The sequence below is a fragment of the Salvelinus fontinalis genome, chromosome 12 (genome assembly GCF_029448725.1).
Source record: "Salvelinus fontinalis isolate EN_2023a chromosome 12, ASM2944872v1, whole genome shotgun sequence".
Lineage (NCBI taxonomy): Eukaryota > Metazoa > Chordata > Actinopteri > Salmoniformes > Salmonidae > Salvelinus > Salvelinus fontinalis.
This window is the reverse complement of record NC_074676.1, coordinates 40,740,245-40,761,851: the sequence shown is the minus strand read 5'-3', so window position 1 is coordinate 40,761,851 and position 21,607 is coordinate 40,740,245. Positions and strand designations below refer to the sequence as shown.

The window sequence follows — 21,607 nt, the reverse complement described above, 5'->3', positions numbered from 1 at the left end:
CCTTCGGCAGTTTTACCACAATATGCTTGGAAGGTGTGCATCCTGTTTCAGAACACCACATACGTGATATTCTCGGTCTGGACTACCTGTGACTGCATGGCCATGGTCCTCTTTTCTGTAGGTCCACTGGAGTCGCAGGAGAGGGAGGTGGAGCTTGGGAAGAGGAGGAAGCTGCTCTCTGTGTATGACGTCCATGAGGAGATAGGGAGGTAAATACCGACTTTTTGGGGATATCCTATTTCCCAAGTCTGCAGTCAATCTGCAACTGTGGAGACTTACGCTCCCTTTAGCTGTGTCCCAAGTATCTAAAAATGGCTTCCGTCCTTTTTCTTCTCCCTGTGTCTGTAGAGGCACATATGGGGTGGTGAAGCGGGTTACCCACAGGAGGACTGGCGAGGGCTTTGCCGCCAAGTTCCTGCCCCTGAGGAGCAGTACGAGGACCAGGGCCTTCCAGGAGAGAGACCTGCTCTCCCGGTTGGCCCACCCCAGGGTGTCCTGTCTGCTGGACTTCTTCTCTACACGCAGGACCCTGGTCCTGGTCACTGAAGCGTATCCTTCACCATGGCGCTTTTAGCCTCTTCCACATACAGTCCTCTGATGAAGGCCTAAGAGTGGAAATGTAGTCATAATAAAACATACTGTAGCTTCTGAGCTTGAACAACCTCACCTGCACACCGTTTTGGTGAGTTAAAAAAAAATCTGTACTATTTTGTCTTTCACGTCTTTTCTTTGGGGCGAATAAATAAAACGTAAAACCTGGAGTAGGAAATGGAACATGACACAAAACAATATGAATATGTGCTCAATTTGATCAATGTATAACACTGTATATTCTTCTTAATGACATCTACAGCTGCTCATCTTATGGTCTTCTTGATCATCTGCTGTTGAAGGGATCGGTCAGTGAGAGAGAGGTAAAACATTACATCTCTATTCTGTGAAGGGCGGCATGTAGCCTAGCGGTTAAGAGCGCTGGCTGGTAACCGAAAAGTCCCGGGTTTGAATCCCTGAGCTGACTAGGGGACAAATCTGCCGATGTGCACTTGAGCAAGGCACTTAACCCTAATTGCTCTGGATAAGAACGTCTGCTAAATTATGTAAAACACAACATTGTTGGACCTGTTTTGTCCGAACGCTTACAACCTGCCCGTATGATGTCTATAAACCGTCCGTAACCATGCTTTCATGGTACCAGGTGCAGATGTACGTTCAGCAAATCCTGGAGGGAGTTGGTCACATCCACAGCATGAAAATTCTTCATCTGGACATCAAAGTAAGCTCTTCCTACATCAATATTCATAAAGCAGTTGGTATATTTCATTTGATTCTTAATACATACATTTTGTTTTGTGTGCATTAAAACAATTCATTCATTCACTTGAATGGACAGCTTAGTCATGACATGATCAATTCCCTCACATAGAAATAGAATGAATAGAACAGGCTTTATTAATTCTACTACTATGTTCCCTCACCCACTGTCTGTAATTCACACAGCCGGACAATATCCTGATGGTGTTTCCACCCAGAGAGGAGATCAAGATCTGTGACTTTGGCTTCTGTCAAGAGATGGACACTTCCAGACACCAGTACAGCCAGTTTGGCACTCCAGAGTTTGTAGCCCCTGAGATCACACATCAAGACCCTGTCACTATAGCAAGTGACATCTGGTAAGCTAAATGTTCTCTCTGTTTCAGTACATCTATGCTCCAATGTTACAATGTGATGATTTATCACTACAGAAATGTCTTATCTTTGTTAGGTCCATTGGTGTTGTGGCGTATTTATGGTAAGTACTGATTTGAGGTTTGATATTATATATTAGATTGTCATCATACATGTAATGCGAGTGAGCGTTGACCGGTGAAATCATGCTGTGTCCTGGCAGTCTGATGTGCCGCTGTCCGTTCGTGGGGGAGACGGACCGGGCCACTCTGCTGAGGGTGGGGGAGGGGACACTGAACTGGGACGCACCTGACCTCACCTACAGGAGCACAGAGGCCCAGGACTTCCTCCGCACGGTCCTGCAGCCAGACCCAGAGTAAGATACACAACCATGGAAATTAATAAAGATCCCTCCCCGCCGTAAAAATATATCATGTGGATATAACTCTAAATTATTTGTTCTCTCTTCAGAAAGCGACCAACTGCATTTGAGTGTCTGGGGCATGAATGGTTCCAGGTAAGAGTTATACAATTTGTTTACTGGTATGTCTCAGCCAGGGTTGACGGAGACGAATGAAATAAATGGAGGAAAAACAATGACTCTTGCCTAACACATTCTGTCATGTTGATTACACTGTCAGAGCGAGGATGAAACTGATGACATCAACACACGGGCTCTGAAAGTCTTTATCTCAAGGAGGAAATGGCAGGTACAGTAATGAGACCTGCAGACTTTCACCTCTGTCCAGTGCAGTCTTTCTTGTCTCATCTCTCTCTTTATGCAGTATATCCAGTGTTTTCTTAACTGTCTCTTGACAGCTTTGTATGACTGTGCTGTCTTCTCTTTCACCTGCTTTCTCTTCCCTCGCAACCCAGCGTTCTCTGACCTGTCTGGGCTCGGTCCTCACCCTGAGGCCCATCCCAGAGCTGCTCGATGCCCCTCCTCGGGAGACCTCTGTCACAGCCCCGCGGGACCCCCACGAGCCCAGCAGCACCTCAATGAGCAGCGGCTCCTCCTCAGAGTATGACGAGGCCGACGCCTGGGACTTCTTCCACCACTGCACCACCACAGAGGAGGATGAAGATGAGGAGGAGGAAGACTTTGACCTCCTCATGGAGAGAGCCAGGATCCCTGAGCCCTTCGCCAAGCTTAAATTGGACGAAGAGGAGGATGGGATCATGGAGGAAGAGGAGATGGGAGGACAGAGAACCGTGCTAGAAAGGAGCATAAGCAGGCAGTCCGTAGGGTCCTCGGACACCTCCAGGCAGCCAACCCCCCAGAGGGAGAGGAGGGTCAGCCGAGACAGCAGCCCATCCTTGTACTTCTCCGAGGGGGATGACAGCTCCTTGTCCGGGAGTGAAGGAGGGCGCATCGCCAGGAGCAGCCTGATCCACAGCACCTTCTACGACAGCTCCGCGCAGCTCTCGCCCATGTCCGCCCGCCACATGACCCTCAGGGACAAGTTCCAGGCCAAAAAGCAGGAGAGGGGCCGCAAGCCGCACCGCAGCAGCCTCTCTAGCCGCCTTAACGAGCCGCTCATTGAGTACATGGAGGACGAGGGAGATACCAGTCACGGGCAAAGGCGAGGGTCTTTGCAGTCGTCCATGCTCAAGTCTTGCTCCTTCGACAGCGGGGTCGGCCTCTCGCACAATGCACCCCCGCACAGGAGGAGCAGGTCGTTGGACGACTACTCCCGACGCTCACCAGGATCCGCCAAATGCAGAGAAGAGGAAGATGCTTTGAGTCTTAAGGAGGATTTCACTGATGAAGAGGAGGATAAGAGCTTAGTCGTTGCCCCTCCCCAGATCAAAGGTAGAAGAGGTTCAGTGGCAGTGGCTCCCGCAGTGCTTACAACCAGGCTTCAGAAACTGGGTGCAAAATTGCCCCATGCTGGTCCAGAGAAGAGCCCTAGGCCAGAGCAGGGGAGACCAGGGGAGGAGGAAGGGGAGAACCTGGCTGGCTCGCAGGGCTCCCTGGCTGAGTCCTTCATCCTCGAGCATGGCTCTGAGGCCTCCAGCTGGCTGGGCTCCTGTGAGGATATGTCCCACGGCCGCCCTTTAGCCAAACATAGAGGGAGAGCAGGGGATGAGTATGATGACCAAGAGGAGCCCCTGATCACCCCGTCCCCCTGCTCCCTGCTCCAGGCATCTGAGGTTGAGGATGCTGAGCAGGAGCCCCAGCGCCGGAGAGGCCAACTTCAGATCCCACCGAGAAGGACAACACACCCCAACCAGAACCCAACGGACAGAAATAAGGGTCTGGTAGAGAGGAAGGTCCTGCCGGTGAAACCCAGCCCCAGTCTGTCCATCAAGGCCCCAGAGAGGCCCCCAAGGGCCAGCGACACAAAGGCACGACTCCAGAGGCATGCGTCCACACCGGCCCTCGAGGCCAAACCTCCCATGGGGAAGTCTCCTAGGATGTCACCCAAAGTTGGGTTAATGAATTTGTTCCGCAGGCAGTCCTGGGCAGGGCATTCCTACTCCCAATTGGATGGCACGGAGCAGGGACCCACACTAGGGGAATTGGAGCCCAAAACCCCCACCATGTCACTAAAGAAAAAGATGAGGGCATCAGCCTCTAGCCTCACCAAGCTGTTCACTAAATCGTCCAGCAAGGAGGACTTAACGAAGGGAGGTAAGCTACAGTACAATTTTGTTTAGTATACTTTTTAAAATTAGATCTCTCTCATGTAGTGGAAACCTTTTTTCAGTTAGTTCTGATGAATCTGAATCTTTGTGTTTCTTGGTGTGATGCAGGGCCGATTGTAAAGGGTTCATTTCCTGTTCCGCCTAAGCAAGAGGCAAGCCCTGGCTTGGAGAGCCCAAAAAATAAATCCAAGTTCTTCTCCTTCAAAATACCTAAAATACCTGCATTCAAAAAGAACAAAGGTCAAGTATATCTAGACTCAATTTACAATCTATTCAGCAGGATATTGTCTCTCTGCAATTCTAAATGTGTCTTTCTGTTTTCTCTCCAGAAATGCCTATCCGCCCCACCAGGCCTGATGTGCACCAGTTGGAGGCAGGTGGATTTCTGCTGGTATGGAGACCAGTGCAGTCCAGCGACCCAGTTGTTTACTGTGTTCAGTACAGCACAGATGGTAAAAAGAAAAAACACTGCTTACAGATCACACAGAATATTTCAATTTTGTACAAAAATTGATATGTCCAGGTGAAGTGAAGCTATGCTAAACTTAACAAGTTTAACACTATCTACTGGAGTGGGCAACTGATGATGACAATCTCAACATGTTGCACGTTAAATATTTGAAATGACCGTACTCTGTGCTGCTACAGGTGTGGAGTGGAAGCTCCTGTCGGAGGAGGTGACAGACAGTTGCTACGTGGTGAAGGACTTACCCAGAGGAGCAGGATACGTGTTCAGGGTTGGCTGCATCATCAAGACAGGCACAGGACCTTTTAGTGACCCTTCTCCACCTGTTGTTATGGCAACCCATCCTGCAGGCAAGAAGATTGAAAATATAGTATTTTGATTTCCTTATGTAAATGTATATGTTTATTGATGAAAGTCTTTGATATTCTGTTTTAGTGCTCCTTCTCCCTTGTTGAGTCTGTGGCCAGACATAATACTTCTCCTTTGATCTACAGAGACACACATTCCCCTCATCCAGACAGAGTCCCCAGGTTCAAAGGGCAGTAGGTCAGGAGGTCAACCTAGCCACAAGACCTACAGCTTCCTCTCGGAGATCAATAGGTACTGAATAGCTATACTGGGTTAGGAAAGTTGCAGTTTCTTATGGACGACGTGAATGTTTACTAATTTAGCATATCTACATTAAAATTTAAACCCTTGCACAACAGCATACACATATTGTTCTAAAAGTTATTACACATCTTTACTTCATGCCTGCAAGTAGCCTAGACAGATGTGTGTGCAATGTCTCTTACCATTACTTGCTACACTTTGTCCGTATCAGGGGCCGTTTCAGCGTGGTGACCCAGTGTCAGGACAGCCAGAGCCAGCAACTGTTTGCTGCTAAGATCACCCCCTGCAGGCCAGAGAAGAGACAGCTGGTGCTCAGAGAGTACCAGCTGCTGAAGAGGCTCAACCACCCCCACCTGGTGCAGCTGCACACAGCGTACATAACCCCTTACTACCTGGTGCTCATCCAAGAGCTGTGTGCCGGCAGAGAGCTGCTCTACAACCTGGCTGAGAGGTCAGAGAGACACACCATTGAATATGATCGCTGCCTGCTTTACATTACGACATTACTTAGTAGTTTTAGGGGTTGGTGTGTGTGTTGGTTTGTAGTGTTAGCTGGCTAAGAGGACTTGTATCTTACAGAGTATCAGAGTATGTAGAAGAGTATGTAGAAGATGGGTTTAATATAAACATTAAGGGACTATGCTTCACCTCCCTTTTTCCCTCACTCCCTCCCCCACACAGAGACCTGTATTCTGAGCTCCATGTAGCAGAGTTGCTGGCTCAGATCCTGAGTGCTGTTGACTACCTGCACGGCCGCCGCGTTGTCCACTTGGACCTCAAGTCAGACAACATGCTAGTGACAGACTGCAACACGCTGAAAATCGTAGACCTGGGCTCCGCTCAGTCCTTCACACCCGGACAGACACTCAACATAGAGCATATTCAGGGACAAGAGAAAGGTACAGCAAGACGATGACGTGTTGAAAAAAATATATAGTCACTGGCACGTACTGATGGAAACGTTGTAAAGTAAAACTCTTATGAAGAATGTTCTCTCTGTCATGTTTTGTCAGTTTACATTGTCCTTCCTAAAGCTCCGGAAATCCTTGACGGACAAGGAGTCGGACCTGAGACCGACATCTGGGCTATTGGGGTGTTAGCTTTTATAATGTAAGTATAGAAAGACACATGAGGATTAATTTATTTAGCAATAATTACACTTCTCTGAACGTTTAGAGCCCTGATTGCCCAGGATGCGTCAGTTTGATCCTATATACAAAACACTGAGTATACAAAACATCAAAAACAACTGCAATTTACTTGACATAGACCGACAAAGTGAATCCAGGTGAAAGCTATGATCTGTTATTGATGTAACTTGTTAAATCCACTTCAATCAGCGTAGATACATGGGAAGAGACAGGTTAATTAAATAAGGATTTTAAAACATTTAGATAATTTAGACATGTATTGTGTACAGTGGCTTGCGAAAGTATTCACCCCCTTGGCATTTTTCCTATTTTGTTGCCTTACAACCTGGAATTTGTCACGTTCCTGACCTGTTTTCTGTTGTGTGGTATGTGTTTAATTGGTCAGGGCGTGAGTTTTGGGTGGGTAGTCTATGTTATGTGTTTTCTATGTTGGGTTAATGGGTTGCCTGGTATGGCTCTCAATTAGAGGCAGGTGTTTGGCGTTTACTCTAATTGAGAGTCATATTAATGCAGGTTGTTTCACATTGTTTGTTGTGGGTGGTTGTCTCCTGTGTCAGTGTTTGTCGCGCCACACGGGACTGTCTCGGTTTATGTAGTCTGTTCCTGTTCGTGAGTTCTTCGTGTTTTATGTAAGTTCCATGTCCAGGTCTGTCTACTCCGTTTTGTTATTTTGTTAATTATTCAAGTGTATTTCGTTTCGTGTTTTTTCGTCTTGTTTAATAAATATAATGTCAAGTTACAACGCTGCGTCTTGGTCGAATCACCACTCCTCCTTTTCGTATGAAGAGGAGGAGGAATTCCGTTACAGAATTAAAATAGATTTTTGGGGGGTTTGTATCATTTGATTGACACAACATACCTACCGCTTTGAAGATGCAACATATTTTTTATTGTGAAACATACAAGAAATATCACAAAAATACAAAACTTGAGCGTGCATAACTATTCACCCTCCCAAAGTCAATACTTTGTAGAGCCACCTTTTGCAGCAATTATAGCTGCAAGTCTCTTGGGATATGTCTCTATAAGCTTGGCACATCTAGCCACTGGGATTTTTGCCGATTCTTCAAGGCAAAACTGCTCCAGCTCCTTCAAGTTGGATGGGTTCTGCTGGTGTACAGCAATCTTTAAGTCATACCACAGATTCTCAATTGGATTGAGGTCTGGGCTTTGACTAGGCCATTCCAATACATTTAAATGTTTCCCCTTAAACCACTTGAGTGTTGCTTTAGCAGTATGCTTGGGGTCATTGTCCTGCTGGAAGGTGAACCTTAATCCCAGTCTCAAATCTCTGGAAGTCTGAAACAGGTTTCCCTCAAGAAATTCCCTTTATTTAGCACCATCCATCATTCCTTCAATTCTGACCAGTTTCTCTGACGTTGACAACCATCCCCACAGCATGATGCTGCCACAACCATGCTTCACTGTGGGGATGGTGCTCTCTGGGTGATGAGAAGTGTCGTGTTTGCGCCAGACATAGTGTTTTTCTTTGGCAAAAAGCTCAATTTTTGTCTCATCTGACCAGAGTACCTTCTTCCATATGTTTGGGGAGTCTCCCGCATGCCTTTTGGCGAACACCAAACGTGTTAGCTTATTATTTTCTTTAATTAAGCAATGGCTTTTTTTCTGGCCAGTCTTCCGTAAAGCCCAGCTCTGTGGAGTGTACAGCTTAAAGTGGTTCTATGGACAGTTACTCCAATCTCCGCTGTGGAGCTTTGCAGCTCCATCAGGGTTATCTTTGGTCTCTTTGTTGCCTCTGATTAATACCCTCCTTGCCTGGTCCGTGAGTTTTGGTGGGCGGCCCTCTCTTGGCAGGTTTGTTGTGGTGCCATATTCTTTTCATTTTTTTTATAATGGATTTAATGGTGCTCCAGGGGATGTTCCGAAGTTTAGGATATTTTATTATGACCCAACCCTGATCTGTACTTCTCCACAACTTTGTCCCTGACCAGTTTGGAGAGCTCCTTGGTCTTCATGGTGCCACTTGCTTGGTGGTGCCTCTTGCTTACTGGTGTTGCTGACTCTGGAGCCTTTTCAGAACAGGTGTATATATATATGTGTAACACTTAGATGGCACGCATGTGGACTTTAACTAATTATGTGACTCCTGAAGGTAATTGGTTTCACCAGATCTTATTTAGGGGCTTCATGGTAAAGGGGGTGAAAACATATGCACCATTTATTTTATTTTTTAAACATTTCACTTCACCAATTTGGACTATTTTGTGTATGTCCATTGCATGAAATCCAAATAAAAATCCATTTAAATTACAGGTTGTAATGCAACAAAATAGGAAAACGCCAAGGGGGATGAATACTTTTGCAAAGTACTGTACGTGTGCCATTCAGATGGTGAAGAGGGTATGATAGTAGATGCCAGGAGCACTGGTTTGTGTCACATTTAGGAAGGTGTTCCTAATGTTTTGTATACTCAGTGTAGAGTAATACTGCCATTTATTCCTCCTTTTGTCCTCTGATGTGTCTATGTATCCTCCCTCTAACCATCTAGGTTGAGTGCAGATAGCCCGTTCCATTCAGACCTCAACTGGGAGAGGGACAGAAACATCCGGAAGGGGAAGATCCAGTTTGGCCGATGCTACCCTGGCCTGTCAGAGACCGCAATCACCTTCATGAAGAACACACTGAGTAACAAGGCCTGGTGAGTCCATTGGCCACATCTTAGCCAACCAGGTTCTATACTTATTATTTGAGATAGCCAAGGTACACCCAAAGTTGTTTCATTGAGGGGTGAGGGGATCGGTAGTGTTAACGTTACAACAACCAGAACCAACCATTTCTGAATTTTTCCGATGTGTTTCCTCAGGGCCAGACCCTCAGCGGCTGAGTGCCTCCAGATCCCGTGGGTACGGGGTGAGCGGGCCCCCTCCAAACACAGAGACTCCATCTTGTGTTTCTCCACCGACAAGCTGCAGGCCTTCCTCAAGGAGAGACAGGTGAAACGAGACCAGGTCCGCACCAAGCTGCAAGGCCCGTTCTTCCATTGATCTGCTCTTCCAGTAGACTGTTATGAAATACATGAACTGGACTTGGATGTCTCTTCATAGCCCAGATCCTGGTCACAAATATGTGATGTCTTACAAATGTAAAATGGGGACTGGTCAAATGTGTATGTATTAGTGGCTGTCTAAAGTTAAGTGTTTGTCTGAATGAGTTTGGCTTTGGTTGAATTACAGCTTCATGATATCAGGGAAATGTTTAGTCAGATGATTTATGCAAATACAGTTGCACGAGTTTGAAAACGTGAAATCATTGTTCCTTTGAGTTTGCGGCATTGGACATTACAAAAGTTAATATTTCGTGAGCTAGATTTGTAGATTTTGTGATTTATTAGCCAACGAGACAGATCAGAGCCCAAAGCATAGCAAGGGCCCCTACCAGCATAAAGCTTTGTCTCACAAAGAGAAGAATGTTGAAATCCCTATCGGTAGATACATATAGACAGATATTTAAATATACACTGTATAGATATTTAGGAGTGAAATATTTACACTATTGCAATGTTTTACATGTTTTCAATTGTCTTGTTATATTGTATAAATGGAGAATAAGATCATGAGTAAATTAAGCATTTTTGATGATCGTTTGATTTCATTGAGTATTCCTGTACCTTGTGACAGGTGATGTATGCACTGAAAGACAAATTAAACAGTGGTAAGTGGTAAGTGCTTTTTATTTGTCTAGCGCCGTTGCATACAAAAACATACACTACAAGACACACACATTTTATTTTCTGCAGATGGATGGCTACAGTAATTGACCTGCAAGTTAAACTGACAACCTCAGGTCTGACCTTTGACCTATGAAAGCTGTGTGTTGAGGTGTTTGGATCGTTACCCAGTCAGTTACATATTCATCCACAAATACTGTTAAATTAGTATAACACCCCACCATACACATCTTTACATTTGGTGTAACATCATTCAGACTACACTATCATTGCTTAAAACCGAGAGAAAAATGAGACTACAGAACACAGAATGGTGTTTTACTATTTGACCAATAAGAATAATATTAGATTAAGATGAAGACATAGCAGTGTTTACCTCAAAGCTAGTCCGCTAATATGACATTTCACAGCTAAGACACCGTTTTATGCACAACTTTTGTTTTACTACTTCTCGGGTTGTTTGTCCATCGTATGCGGGATGGTCATCGCACAAGTCAAGGGCATTCATCACAAATGTCAAGTCAGGGGCATGTTAAGTATATTGTCAAACCTTTAGATTCTAACCACAAAACACTGAATTATTGAAGGTCTATTGGCTTTGGCAGTGGTTTCTATTTGTCTGCATGGCTGAAACCCAGTTGGCAGTAAGGTATGAAGTAGACGTTAACTTTTAACTGTATCGACTGTATACTCTACACGTACCTTTGTCTTACTCAAAATTCCTCATAAATGACAGACTGAATGAATGTGGAAAACAACCTAAGATTTTTAGACCATCTTCTTGAGTCTCATACGGTAGTATGCGTTTCTGTGGAAGTCACCACAGTCACCATATGGCAACCCTCAGAACATTTCCTTTTGTGGCTAAATCGAAATTAGCTGGGGTCAAATGTTGGTTTATGTACCTCCTGTAAGGTACCAGGCAAGAGGAAGACTGGGACGCTGTTACTGTAGCTCCTTACGACTTGATGCCCTCCTGAACTTTCAGTATTTCCTGTTGAGGAGAGGAGTGGAAAGTGCTCAACATTTGGGTTGGAGCTCTTAACATGGTAATACAAAGGTGAAATTACAAAAGATATTAGTTACATACTGGAACAAGGACTTGTGATAACATAAAATAGATCATGAGTAATTAAACATGAGAAATAACTTTCACCGAGGGGATCTGTAATTATAGAGTCCTTTTTCAAATTGTGTAATAACCATTAAATTAAATAAAAAATCGCAGGTTTTGCCTTGAACGTCTTCCGACATGTCCCGTTGAGAAAGACATAATAATATATATATATAGTTATAGAACATACATACCTACATACAAACTCTTCTCCAACATGGAATGCATACATCTAGTCATCCACACCTCCTGTATCTAGTCAATACCTCCTGTATCTAGTCATTACCTCCTGTATCTAGTCAATACCTCCTGTATCTAGTCATTACCTCCTGTATCTAGTCATAAGACAGCCATCTTATTTTCAGACTCACCTCCTTAAGAACACTTTGCAACTTCTCATAGGACTCATCCAAGTCATCGTTGACAATGACAATGTCAAACAATCCAGGCTCGTTGCCTATAACAGAAGAGTGAAGAAACAAAAATGAAAACTCATTGTCAACAGCATGCAATGGCCTGTCCTTAGTTCAATTCACATCCCTCAAACATTTGTAGTTTTAAAACCAGTTTACGTAGGACAGTGAAGAGGAACTACACTCCTCCATATTTACATAGGACAGTATGGTGAACCTACACTCCTCCATATTTACATAGGACAGTATGGTGAACCTACACTCCTCCATGTTTACATAGGACAGTATGATGAACCTACACTCCTCCATGATTACATAGGACAGTATGGTGAACCTACACTCCTCCATGTTTACATAGGACAGTATGATGAACCTACACTCATCCATGTTTACATAGGACAGTATGGTGAACCAACACTCCTCCATGATTACATAGGACAGTATGGTGAACCTACACTCCTCCATGATTACATAGGACAGTATGATGAACCTACACTCCTCCATGTTTACATAGGACAGTATGGTGAACCTACACTCCTCCATGATTACATAGGACAGTATGGTGAACCTACACTCCATGATTACATAGGACAGTATGGTGAACCTACACTCCTCCATGATTACATAGGACAGTATGATGAACCAACACTCCTCCATGATTACATAGGACAGTATGGTGAACCTACACTCCTCCATATTTACATAGGACAGTATGATGAACCTACACTCCTCCATGTTTACATAGGACAGTATGGTGAACCTACACTCCTCCACGTTTACATAGGACAGTATGGTGAACCTACACTCCTCCATATTTACATAGGACAGTATGGTGAACCTACACTCCTCCATGATTACATAGGACAGTATGGTGAACCTACACTCCTCCATATTTACATAGGACAGTATGATGAACCTACACTCCTCCATGTTTACATAGGACAGTATGGTGAACCTACACTCCTCCACGTTTACATAGGACAGTATGGTGAACCTACACTCCTCCACGTTTACATAGGACAGTATGGTGAACCTACACTCCTCCACGTTTACATAGGACAGTATGGTGAACCTACACTCCTCCACGTTTACATAGGACAGTATGGTGAACCTACACTCCTCCACGTTTACATAGGACAGTATGATGAACCTACACTCCTCCATGATTACATAGGACAGTATGATGAACCTACACTCCTCCATGATTACATAGGACAGTATGGTGAACCAACACTCCTCCATATTTACATAGGACAGTATGGTGAACCTACACTCCTCCATATTTACATAGGATAGTATGGTGAACCTACACTCCTCCATGTTTACATAGGACAGTATGGTGAACCTACACTCCTCCATGTTTACATAGGACAGTATGGTGAACCAACACTCCTCCATGATTACATAGGACAGTATGGTGAACCTACACTCCTCCATATTTACATAGGACAGTATGGTGAACCTACACTCCTCCATGTTTACATAGGACAGTATGATGAACCTACACTCCTCCATGACTACATAGGACAGTATGATGAACCTACACTCCTCCATGATTACATAGGACAGTATGGTGAACCAACACTCCTCCATGATTACATAGGACAGTATGATGAACCTACACTCCTCCATATTTACATAGGACAGTATGGTGAACCTACACTCCTCCATATTTACATAGGATAGTATGGTGAACCTACACTCCTCCATGTTTACATAGGACAGTATGGTGAACCTACACTCCTCCATGTTTACATAGGACAGTATGGTGAACCAACACTCCTCCATGATTACATAGGACAGTATGGTGAACCAACACTCCTCCATGATTACATAGGACAGTATGGTGAACCTACACTCCTCCATGTTTACATAGGACAGTATGATGAACCTACACTCCTAAATGACTACATAGGACAGTATGGTGAACCTACACTCCTCCATGATTACATAGGATAGTATGATGAACCTACACTCCTCCATGATTACATAGGACAGTATGGTGAACCTACACTCCTCCATGATTACATAGGATAGTATGATGAACCTACACTCCTCCATGATTACATAGGACAGTATGGTGAACCTACACTCCTCCATATTTACATAGGACAGTATGGTGAACCTACACTCCTCCATATTTACATAGGACAGTATGGTGAACCTACACTCCTCTATGATTACATAGGACAGTATGGTGAACCTACACTCCTCCATGATTACATAGGACAGTATGGTGAACCTACACTCCTCCATGATTACATAGGACAGTATGATGAACCTACACTCCTCCATGATTACATAGGACAGTATGATGAACCTACACTCCTCCATGATTACATAGGACAGTATGGTGAACCTACACTCCTCCATGATTACATAGGACAGTATGGTGAACCTACACTCCTCCATGTTTACATAGGACAGTATGATGAACCTACACTCCTCCATATTTACATAGGACAGTATGGTGAACCTACACTCCTCCATGATTACATAGGACAGTATGGTGAACCTACACTCCTCCATATTTACATAGGACAGTATGGTGAACCTACACTCCTCCATGATTACATAGGACAGTATGGTGAACCTACACTCCTCCATATTTACATAGGACAGTATGGTGAACCTACACTCCTCCATGATTACATAGGACAGTATGGTGAACCTACACTCCTCCATATTTACATAGGACAGTATGGTGAACCTACACTCCTCCATGATTACATAGGACAGTATGGTGAACCTACACTCCTCCATATTTACATAGGACAGTATGGTGAACCTACACTCCTCCATGATTACATAGGACAGTATGGTGAACCTACACTCCTCCATGATTACATAGGACAGTATGGTGAACCTACACTCCTCCATGATTACATAGGACAGTATGGTGAACCTACACTCCTCCATATTTACATAGGACAGTATGGTGAACCTACACTCCTCCATGATTACATAGGACAGTATGGTGAACCTACACTCCTCCATGATTACATAGGACAGTATGGTGAACCTACACTCCTCCATGATTACATAGGACAGTATGGTGAACCTACACTCCTCCATATTTACATAGGACAGTATGGTGAACCTACACTCCTCCATGATTACATAGGACAGTATGGTGAACCTACACTCCTCCATATTTACATAGGACAGTATGGTGAACCTACACTCCTCCATGATTACATAGGACAGTATGGTGAACCTACACTCCTCCATATTTACATAGGACAGTATGGTGAACCTACACTCCTCCATGATTACATAGGACAGTATGGTGAACCTACACTCCTCCATGATTACATAGGACAGTATGGTGAACCTACACTCCTCCATGATTACATAGGACAGTATGGTGAACCAACACTCCTCCATGATTACATAGGACAGTATGGTGAACCTACACTCCTCCATGATTACATAGGACAGTATGGTGAACCTACACTCCTCCATGTTTACATAGGACAGTATGGTGAACCTACACTCCTCCATATTTACATAGGACAGTATGGTGAACCTACACTCCTCCATGATTACATAGGACAGTATGATGAACCTACACTCCTCCATGATTACATAGGACAGTATGGTGAACCTACACTCCTCCATATTTACATAGGACAGTATGGTGAACCTACACTCCTCCATGATTACATAGGACAGTATGGTGAACCTACTCTCCTCCATATTTACATAGGACAGTATGGTGAACCGACACTCATCCATATTTACATAGGACAGTATGGTGAACCTACACTCCTCTATGATTACATAGGACAGTATGGTGAACCAACACTCCTCCATGATTACATAGGACAGTATGATGAACCTACACTCCTCCATGATTACATAGGACAGTATGGTGAACCTACACTCCTCCATATTTACATAGGACAGTATGGTGAACCTACACTCCTCCATGATTACATAGGACAGTATGATGAACCTACACTCCTCCATGATTACATAGGACAGTATGGTGAACCTACACTCCTCCATGTTTACATAGGACAGTATGGTGAACCAACACTCCTCCATGATTACATAGGACAGTATGGTGAACCTACACTCCTCCATGTTTACATAGGACAGTATGATGAACCTACACTCCTCCATGACTACATAGGACAGTATGGTGAACCTACACTCCTCCATGATTACATAGGACAGTATGGTGAACCTACACTCCTCCATGTTTACATAGGACAGTATGGTGAACCTACACTCCTCCATATTTACATAGGACAGTATGGTGAACCTTCACTCCTACATGATTACATAGGACAGTATGGTGAACCTACACTCCTCCATGACTACATAGGACAGTATGGTGAACCTACACTCCTCCATGATTACATAGGACAGTATGATGAATCTACACTCCTCCATGACTACATAGGACAGTATGGTGAACCTACACTCCTCCATGATTACATAGGACAGTATGGTGAACCTACACTCCTCCATGATTACATAGGACAGTATGGTGAACCTACACTCCTCCATGATTACATAGGACAGTATGGTGAACCTACACTCCTCCATGATTACATAGGACAGTATGATGAACCTATACTCCTCCATGATTACTTAGGACAGTATGGTGAACCTACACTCCTCCATGTCAATCCGTGCTGCCTCCAGGCGGCTCTGGATCTTTTCCTCCGTCTCCGTCGCTCTATCCCTCAGACGCTCTTCCTGTACACATTAATGTTCCCCAAGCATTTTCAGTTTATACATTTCAAGAACAAACTTTTCATGTGGCCATCTCAGGTCTAGCAAGCATGCAAAAAGTTAAACTGCATAGTAGAAGAATGGCAGGCAACTTGATTCAGCCCCAGGCTGCTTTTTTTCTGAGCAAATGGTTATTTATCCGGAACATAATTATAAATATACACTACTGTTCAAAAGTTTGGGGACATTTAGAAATGTCCTTGTTTTTGAAAGAAAAGCAAATATTTTGTCCATTAAAATAACAGCAAATTGATCGGAAATACAGTGTAGACATTGTTAATGTTGTAAAAGACTATTGTAGCTGGAAACGGCTGATTTTTAATGGAATATCTACATAGGCGTACAGAGGCCTATTGTCAGCATCCATCACTCCTGTGTTCCAATGGCACGTTGTGTTAGCTAATCCAAGTTTATCATTTTAAAAGGCTAATTGATAATTAGAAAACCATTTTGCAATTATGTTAGCATAGCTGAAAACTGTTGTGCTTATCAAAGAAGCAGTAAAACTGCCCTTTTTTAGACTAGTTGAGTATCTGGAGCTTCAGCATTTGTGGTTTCGAAAATACAGGCTCAAAATGGCCAGAAACAAAGTACTTTCTTCTGAAACTCATCAGTTTATTCTTGTTCTGAAAAATTAAGGCTATTCCATGCGAGAAATTGCCAAGAAACTGAAGATCTTGTACAACGCTGTGTACTACTCCCTTCACAGAACAGCGCAAACTGGCTCTAACCAGAATAGAAAGAGGAGTGGGAGGCGCAGGTGCACAACTGAGCAAGAGGACAAGTACATTAGTGTGTCTAGTTTGAGAAACAGATGCCTCACAAGTCCTCAACTGGCAGCTTCATGAAATAGTACCCGCAAAACACCATTCTCAACATCAACAGTGAAGAGGCGACTCCGGGATGCTGGCCTTCTAGGCAAAGTTCCAAAGAAAAAGCAATATCTCAGACTGGCCAATAAAAGGAAAAGATTAAGATGGGCAAAAGAACACAGACACTGGCCAGCATCCCGGAGTTGCCTCTTCACTGTTGACATTGAGACTGGTCTTTCTGGGTCCTTGAGGCAAATTTGTTCAACATGAGGAAAGACACCTACGTACACAGTTTCAGGTCAAACGGGGAGGCGGATATCAGGATGAAAGTAAGACTTCTTACAACAGCAATGCCTATACGCCAACTGGTGCCATTCTTTTTGATTAAATTACTCATGGCCTCTAGTTTCTGTGTGCCAAATTAGCAAAAAAGTGGCAAATCTATGCTGTGAACCCCTAATCATTTGTACACTACAAATGGGCCACAAATAATCTCAAATGTGTTATGTATTTCACAATAACATAATTGAATACCTTGATTACATTGAGACCCAATCACATGTCTTTCAATTTATCCATGGGTATAGTTGGGAACAGATTTTATAAATTAAAATTGTTAGTTGAATTTCTGGTGATTTTACAGTATCCTTTGTCCAACAACAGATTTCTTCTATTTTGTTAACTTAAAACTTTGGAGGGCCAAATAATATTGCTTGCGGGCCGAATTTGTCACCTGTTGCGGAACCTTGCAGTAGAACAACGCTGTGCACTGTATGGTTGTGGACTCTTACCAGGACCTCAATGGAGGGGGGCTGGATTGAAACATAGATGGGGTCCAGGTCAGTTTCCTTGATGTGTCTCACTCCCGCAATATCCACATCCAAAATACAAATGAGGCCCTTGGCCCTCACGTCCTGTACAGCACACTTACTGTGGAGAATAGAAACATAGATATGTTTAATTGCATCCACGATTCCGCTGAACAAACTAGAAAATTATACCACTGATTATCCCCGATTCATACATAGGGGCGGCAGGCAGCCGAGTGGTTAGAGCGTTGGTCCAGTAACTGAAAGGTTGCTAGATCGAAGCCCCGAGCTGACAAGGTAAAATAATCTGTTGTTCTGCCCATGAACAAGGCAGTTGAACCACTGTTCCTAGGCTGTCATTGTAAATAAGAATTTGTTCACAACTAACTTGCCTAGTGTAATAAAATATTTTTTTAAATACTCTAAGACATTTTGGTGCAAACCAAAAGTTCAGAAAATGTACTCTACCTTGTTCCATACAGGTTGCCAGAAAACTCATCAGTCTCAATGAATTCTCCCGTGTCAATATCCTCCTGCATAGCCTCCCTGTTTGTGAAGTGGTAATCTTGAAACAGACAGGAGAGAAGAAGAAACCGTTAGTAATCAGTCAGGCTGGATGGAGTTCTCTCAAACTAATAAAGGGTAAATTTACAGGGTACAATAGATGTATAATGATTAGTATTCAGGCACTAAAAAAGGGTGATATAGAACAAAATGCAAGGATAAGTATAGGTAGACAGAGACATTTTTATTCACATCATTACAAGCAATTAGGGAAATTAACATTGACATCACTAGAAGCAAATCACACAATGAATGACCCCCAAGTATGAAATGTGGAAGGTGATTAGAAACGGGGAAAAAAGACACGCTGTCTGGATGCAAGAGGAACAGTATAGAACACAGTACAGTATATAACAGTTTAGAAGGAGAGAAGGTGTACAGGGCACACATCAAACTAACACATTACTGTCCCCTACCATTGGCATTATATTATTCCTCTACATCACAGTCACAGTGGATCTAACACATTGGGGGGAACCATGTAGGGAACACAGGACAACCTTGTCACAATCACTTCAACAGGGACAACAATGCTCATAATGAGCCTACAGCTACTCATATCAACACATACACATTAGCATTGCAACATGACAGGTGTGTTCAGATTGAGAAGGAATCCCAGCACATTCAAATATGTCCTGGTAAAATAGATGTCTCACTGGGAAAAGAGGATTGCGATAGATGTAAATAAAGGTGAAAATGCTCTATGAAGGTGCTAGTAATGCTTTCTAACGACAAAATTATATATATACAATGGGGAGAATAAGTATTTGATACACTGACGATTTTGCTGGTTTCCCTACTTACAAAGCATGTAGAGGTCTGTAATTTTTTATCATAGGTACACTTCAACTGTGAGAGACGGAATCTAAAACAAAAATCCAGAAAATCACATTGTATGATGTTAAGTAATTAATTTGCATTTTATTGCATGACATAAGTATTTGATACATCAGAAAAGCAAAACTTAATATTTGGTACAGAAACCTTTGTTTGCAATTACAGAGATCATACGTTTCCTGTAGTTCTTGACCAGGTTTGCACACACTGCAGCAGAGATTTTGGCCCACTCCTCCATACAGACCTTCTCCAGATCCTTCAGGTTTCGGGGCTGTTGCTGGGCAATACGGACTTTCAGCTCCCTCCAAAGATTTTCTATTGGGTTCAGGTCTGGAGACTGGCTAGATCACTCCAGGACCTTGAGATGCTTCTTACGGAGCCACTCCTTAGTTGCCCTGGCTGTGTTTCGGGTTGTTGTCATGCTGGAAGACCCAGCCACGACCCATCTTCAATGCTCTTACTGAGGGAAGGAGGTTGTTGGCCAAGATCTCGCGATACATGACCCCATCCATCCTCCCTCAATACGGTGCAGTCGTCCTGTCCCCTCTGCAGAAAAGCATCCCCAAAGAATGATGTTTCCACCTCCATGCTTCACGGTTGGGATGGTGTTCTTGGGGTTGTACTCATCCCTCTTCTTCCTCCAAACACGGCGAGTGGAGTTTAGACCAAAAAGCTCTATTTGTGTCTCATCAGACCACATGACCTTCTCCCATTCCTCCTCTGGATCATCCAGATGGTCATTGGCAAACTTCAGATGGGCCTGGACATGCGCTGGCTTGAGCAGGGGGACCTTGCGTGCGCTGCAGGATTTTAATCCATGACGGCGTAGTGTGTTACTAATGGTTTTCTTTGAGACTGTGGTCCCAGCTCTCTTCAGGTCATTGACCAGGTCCTGCCGTGTAGTTCTGGGCTGATCCCTCACCTTCCTCATGATCATTGATGCCCCACGAGGTGACATCTTGCATGGAGCCCCAGACCGAGGGTGATTGACCGTCATCTTCAACTTCTTCCATTTTCTAATAATTGCGCCAACAGTTGTTGCCTTCTCACCAAGCTGCTTGCCTATTGTCCTGTAGCCCATCCCAGCCTTGTGCAGGTCTACAATTGTAACCCTGATGTCCTTACACAGCTCTCTGGTCTTAGCCATTGTGGAGAGGTTGGAGTCTGTTTGATTGAGTGTGTGGACAGGTGTCTTTTATACAGGTAACGAGTTCAAACAGGTGCAGTTAATACAGGTAATGAGTGGAGAACAGGAGGGCTTCTTAAAGAAAGTTAAACTAACAGGTCTGTGAGAGCCGGAATTCTTGCTGGTTGGTAGGTGATCAAATACTTATGTCATGCAATGTCATACAATGTGATTTTCTGGATTTTTGTTTTAGATTCCGTCTCTCACAGTTGAAGTGTACCTATGATAAAAAATGACAGACCTCTACATGCTTTGTAAGTAGGAAAACCTGCAAAATCGTCAGTGTATCAAATACTTGTTCTCCCCACTGTATATAAAAGATTTTAACTAATAGACAATCTCATTAGACTGAATCCAGCAAAGCTCATCGTCCTGATAGTGCAGTTACTGCATTAAGTTATTTAAAAAAAATCAAAATATATAAAACTAGAGCTCAACTGAAGACATCAAGCCTTAACTTTCCATTATCCATATTCCTGGGGGGAAATAGCTGTTTGATGTATTCTATCTTCCTCAAAAACTGTTATTGCTTAAGTCGTAGGAAATCACATAGATGTATTGATCAAATTAATAGAATAGTCCTGAGGATATCTGCCTTCACAACAGGACCAGATTGTGCTAGCAGCTATGATCCATACTTTCAATTAACATTACTGAACTGGAGTATATCCAAAATCAAACAAAAGGCTTTACTATGAAGCCTATCAATCTCAACAAGAATGTTGTGATGCTAATGGTGGGTACATGCAGTAACAGACATTTTATGGATGTGACAACTTATTTTTGGGGGGGTGGGGGAGGGAGGGGGGTCAGGAGAGTAGATCCACTGAGGAATCACAGGGGGCTATTTTCAAAAGCTTTTTACCACAAAGTGCAAACTGGCATTTGTATT

At 43.6% G+C, this 21,607-nt stretch overlaps 2 protein-coding genes across 2 annotated transcripts in view; one reads left to right on the top strand and one right to left on the bottom strand.

Annotated features, from left to right (window-relative positions):
- The window catches only part of LOC129866560 (obscurin-like), a 64,525-nt gene extending 54,299 nt beyond the window's left edge, over nt 1-10,226 (top strand). The window contains exons 51-69 of the mRNA XM_055939314.1: nt 122-209; nt 349-549; nt 854-914; nt 1,196-1,273; nt 1,498-1,670; nt 1,763-1,789; nt 1,889-2,041; nt 2,137-2,182; nt 2,307-2,375; nt 2,542-4,300; nt 4,423-4,554; nt 4,644-4,766; nt 4,963-5,130; nt 5,275-5,380; nt 5,604-5,843; nt 6,074-6,291; nt 6,406-6,502; nt 9,053-9,202; nt 9,368-10,226. Of these exons, the coding sequence (XP_055795289.1) occupies nt 122-209; nt 349-549; nt 854-914; nt 1,196-1,273; nt 1,498-1,670; nt 1,763-1,789; nt 1,889-2,041; nt 2,137-2,182; nt 2,307-2,375; nt 2,542-4,300; nt 4,423-4,554; nt 4,644-4,766; nt 4,963-5,130; nt 5,275-5,380; nt 5,604-5,843; nt 6,074-6,291; nt 6,406-6,502; nt 9,053-9,202; nt 9,368-9,548 (4,070 nt within the window). The 3' untranslated portion in view covers nt 9,549-10,226. The remainder of the gene's footprint in view (nt 1-121; nt 210-348; nt 550-853; nt 915-1,195; nt 1,274-1,497; nt 1,671-1,762; nt 1,790-1,888; nt 2,042-2,136; nt 2,183-2,306; nt 2,376-2,541; nt 4,301-4,422; nt 4,555-4,643; nt 4,767-4,962; nt 5,131-5,274; nt 5,381-5,603; nt 5,844-6,073; nt 6,292-6,405; nt 6,503-9,052; nt 9,203-9,367) is intronic.
- The window catches only part of LOC129867413 (guanylate kinase-like), a 32,796-nt gene continuing 21,405 nt past the window's right edge, over nt 10,217-21,607 (bottom strand). The window contains exons 10-14 of the mRNA XM_055940793.1: nt 18,594-18,690; nt 18,108-18,246; nt 16,384-16,468; nt 11,717-11,802; nt 10,217-11,225 (exon numbers count right to left, since the gene is read on the bottom strand). Coding sequence (XP_055796768.1) covers nt 11,190-11,225; nt 11,717-11,802; nt 16,384-16,468; nt 18,108-18,246; nt 18,594-18,690 — 443 coding nt within the window. The 3' untranslated portion in view covers nt 10,217-11,189. The remainder of the gene's footprint in view (nt 11,226-11,716; nt 11,803-16,383; nt 16,469-18,107; nt 18,247-18,593; nt 18,691-21,607) is intronic.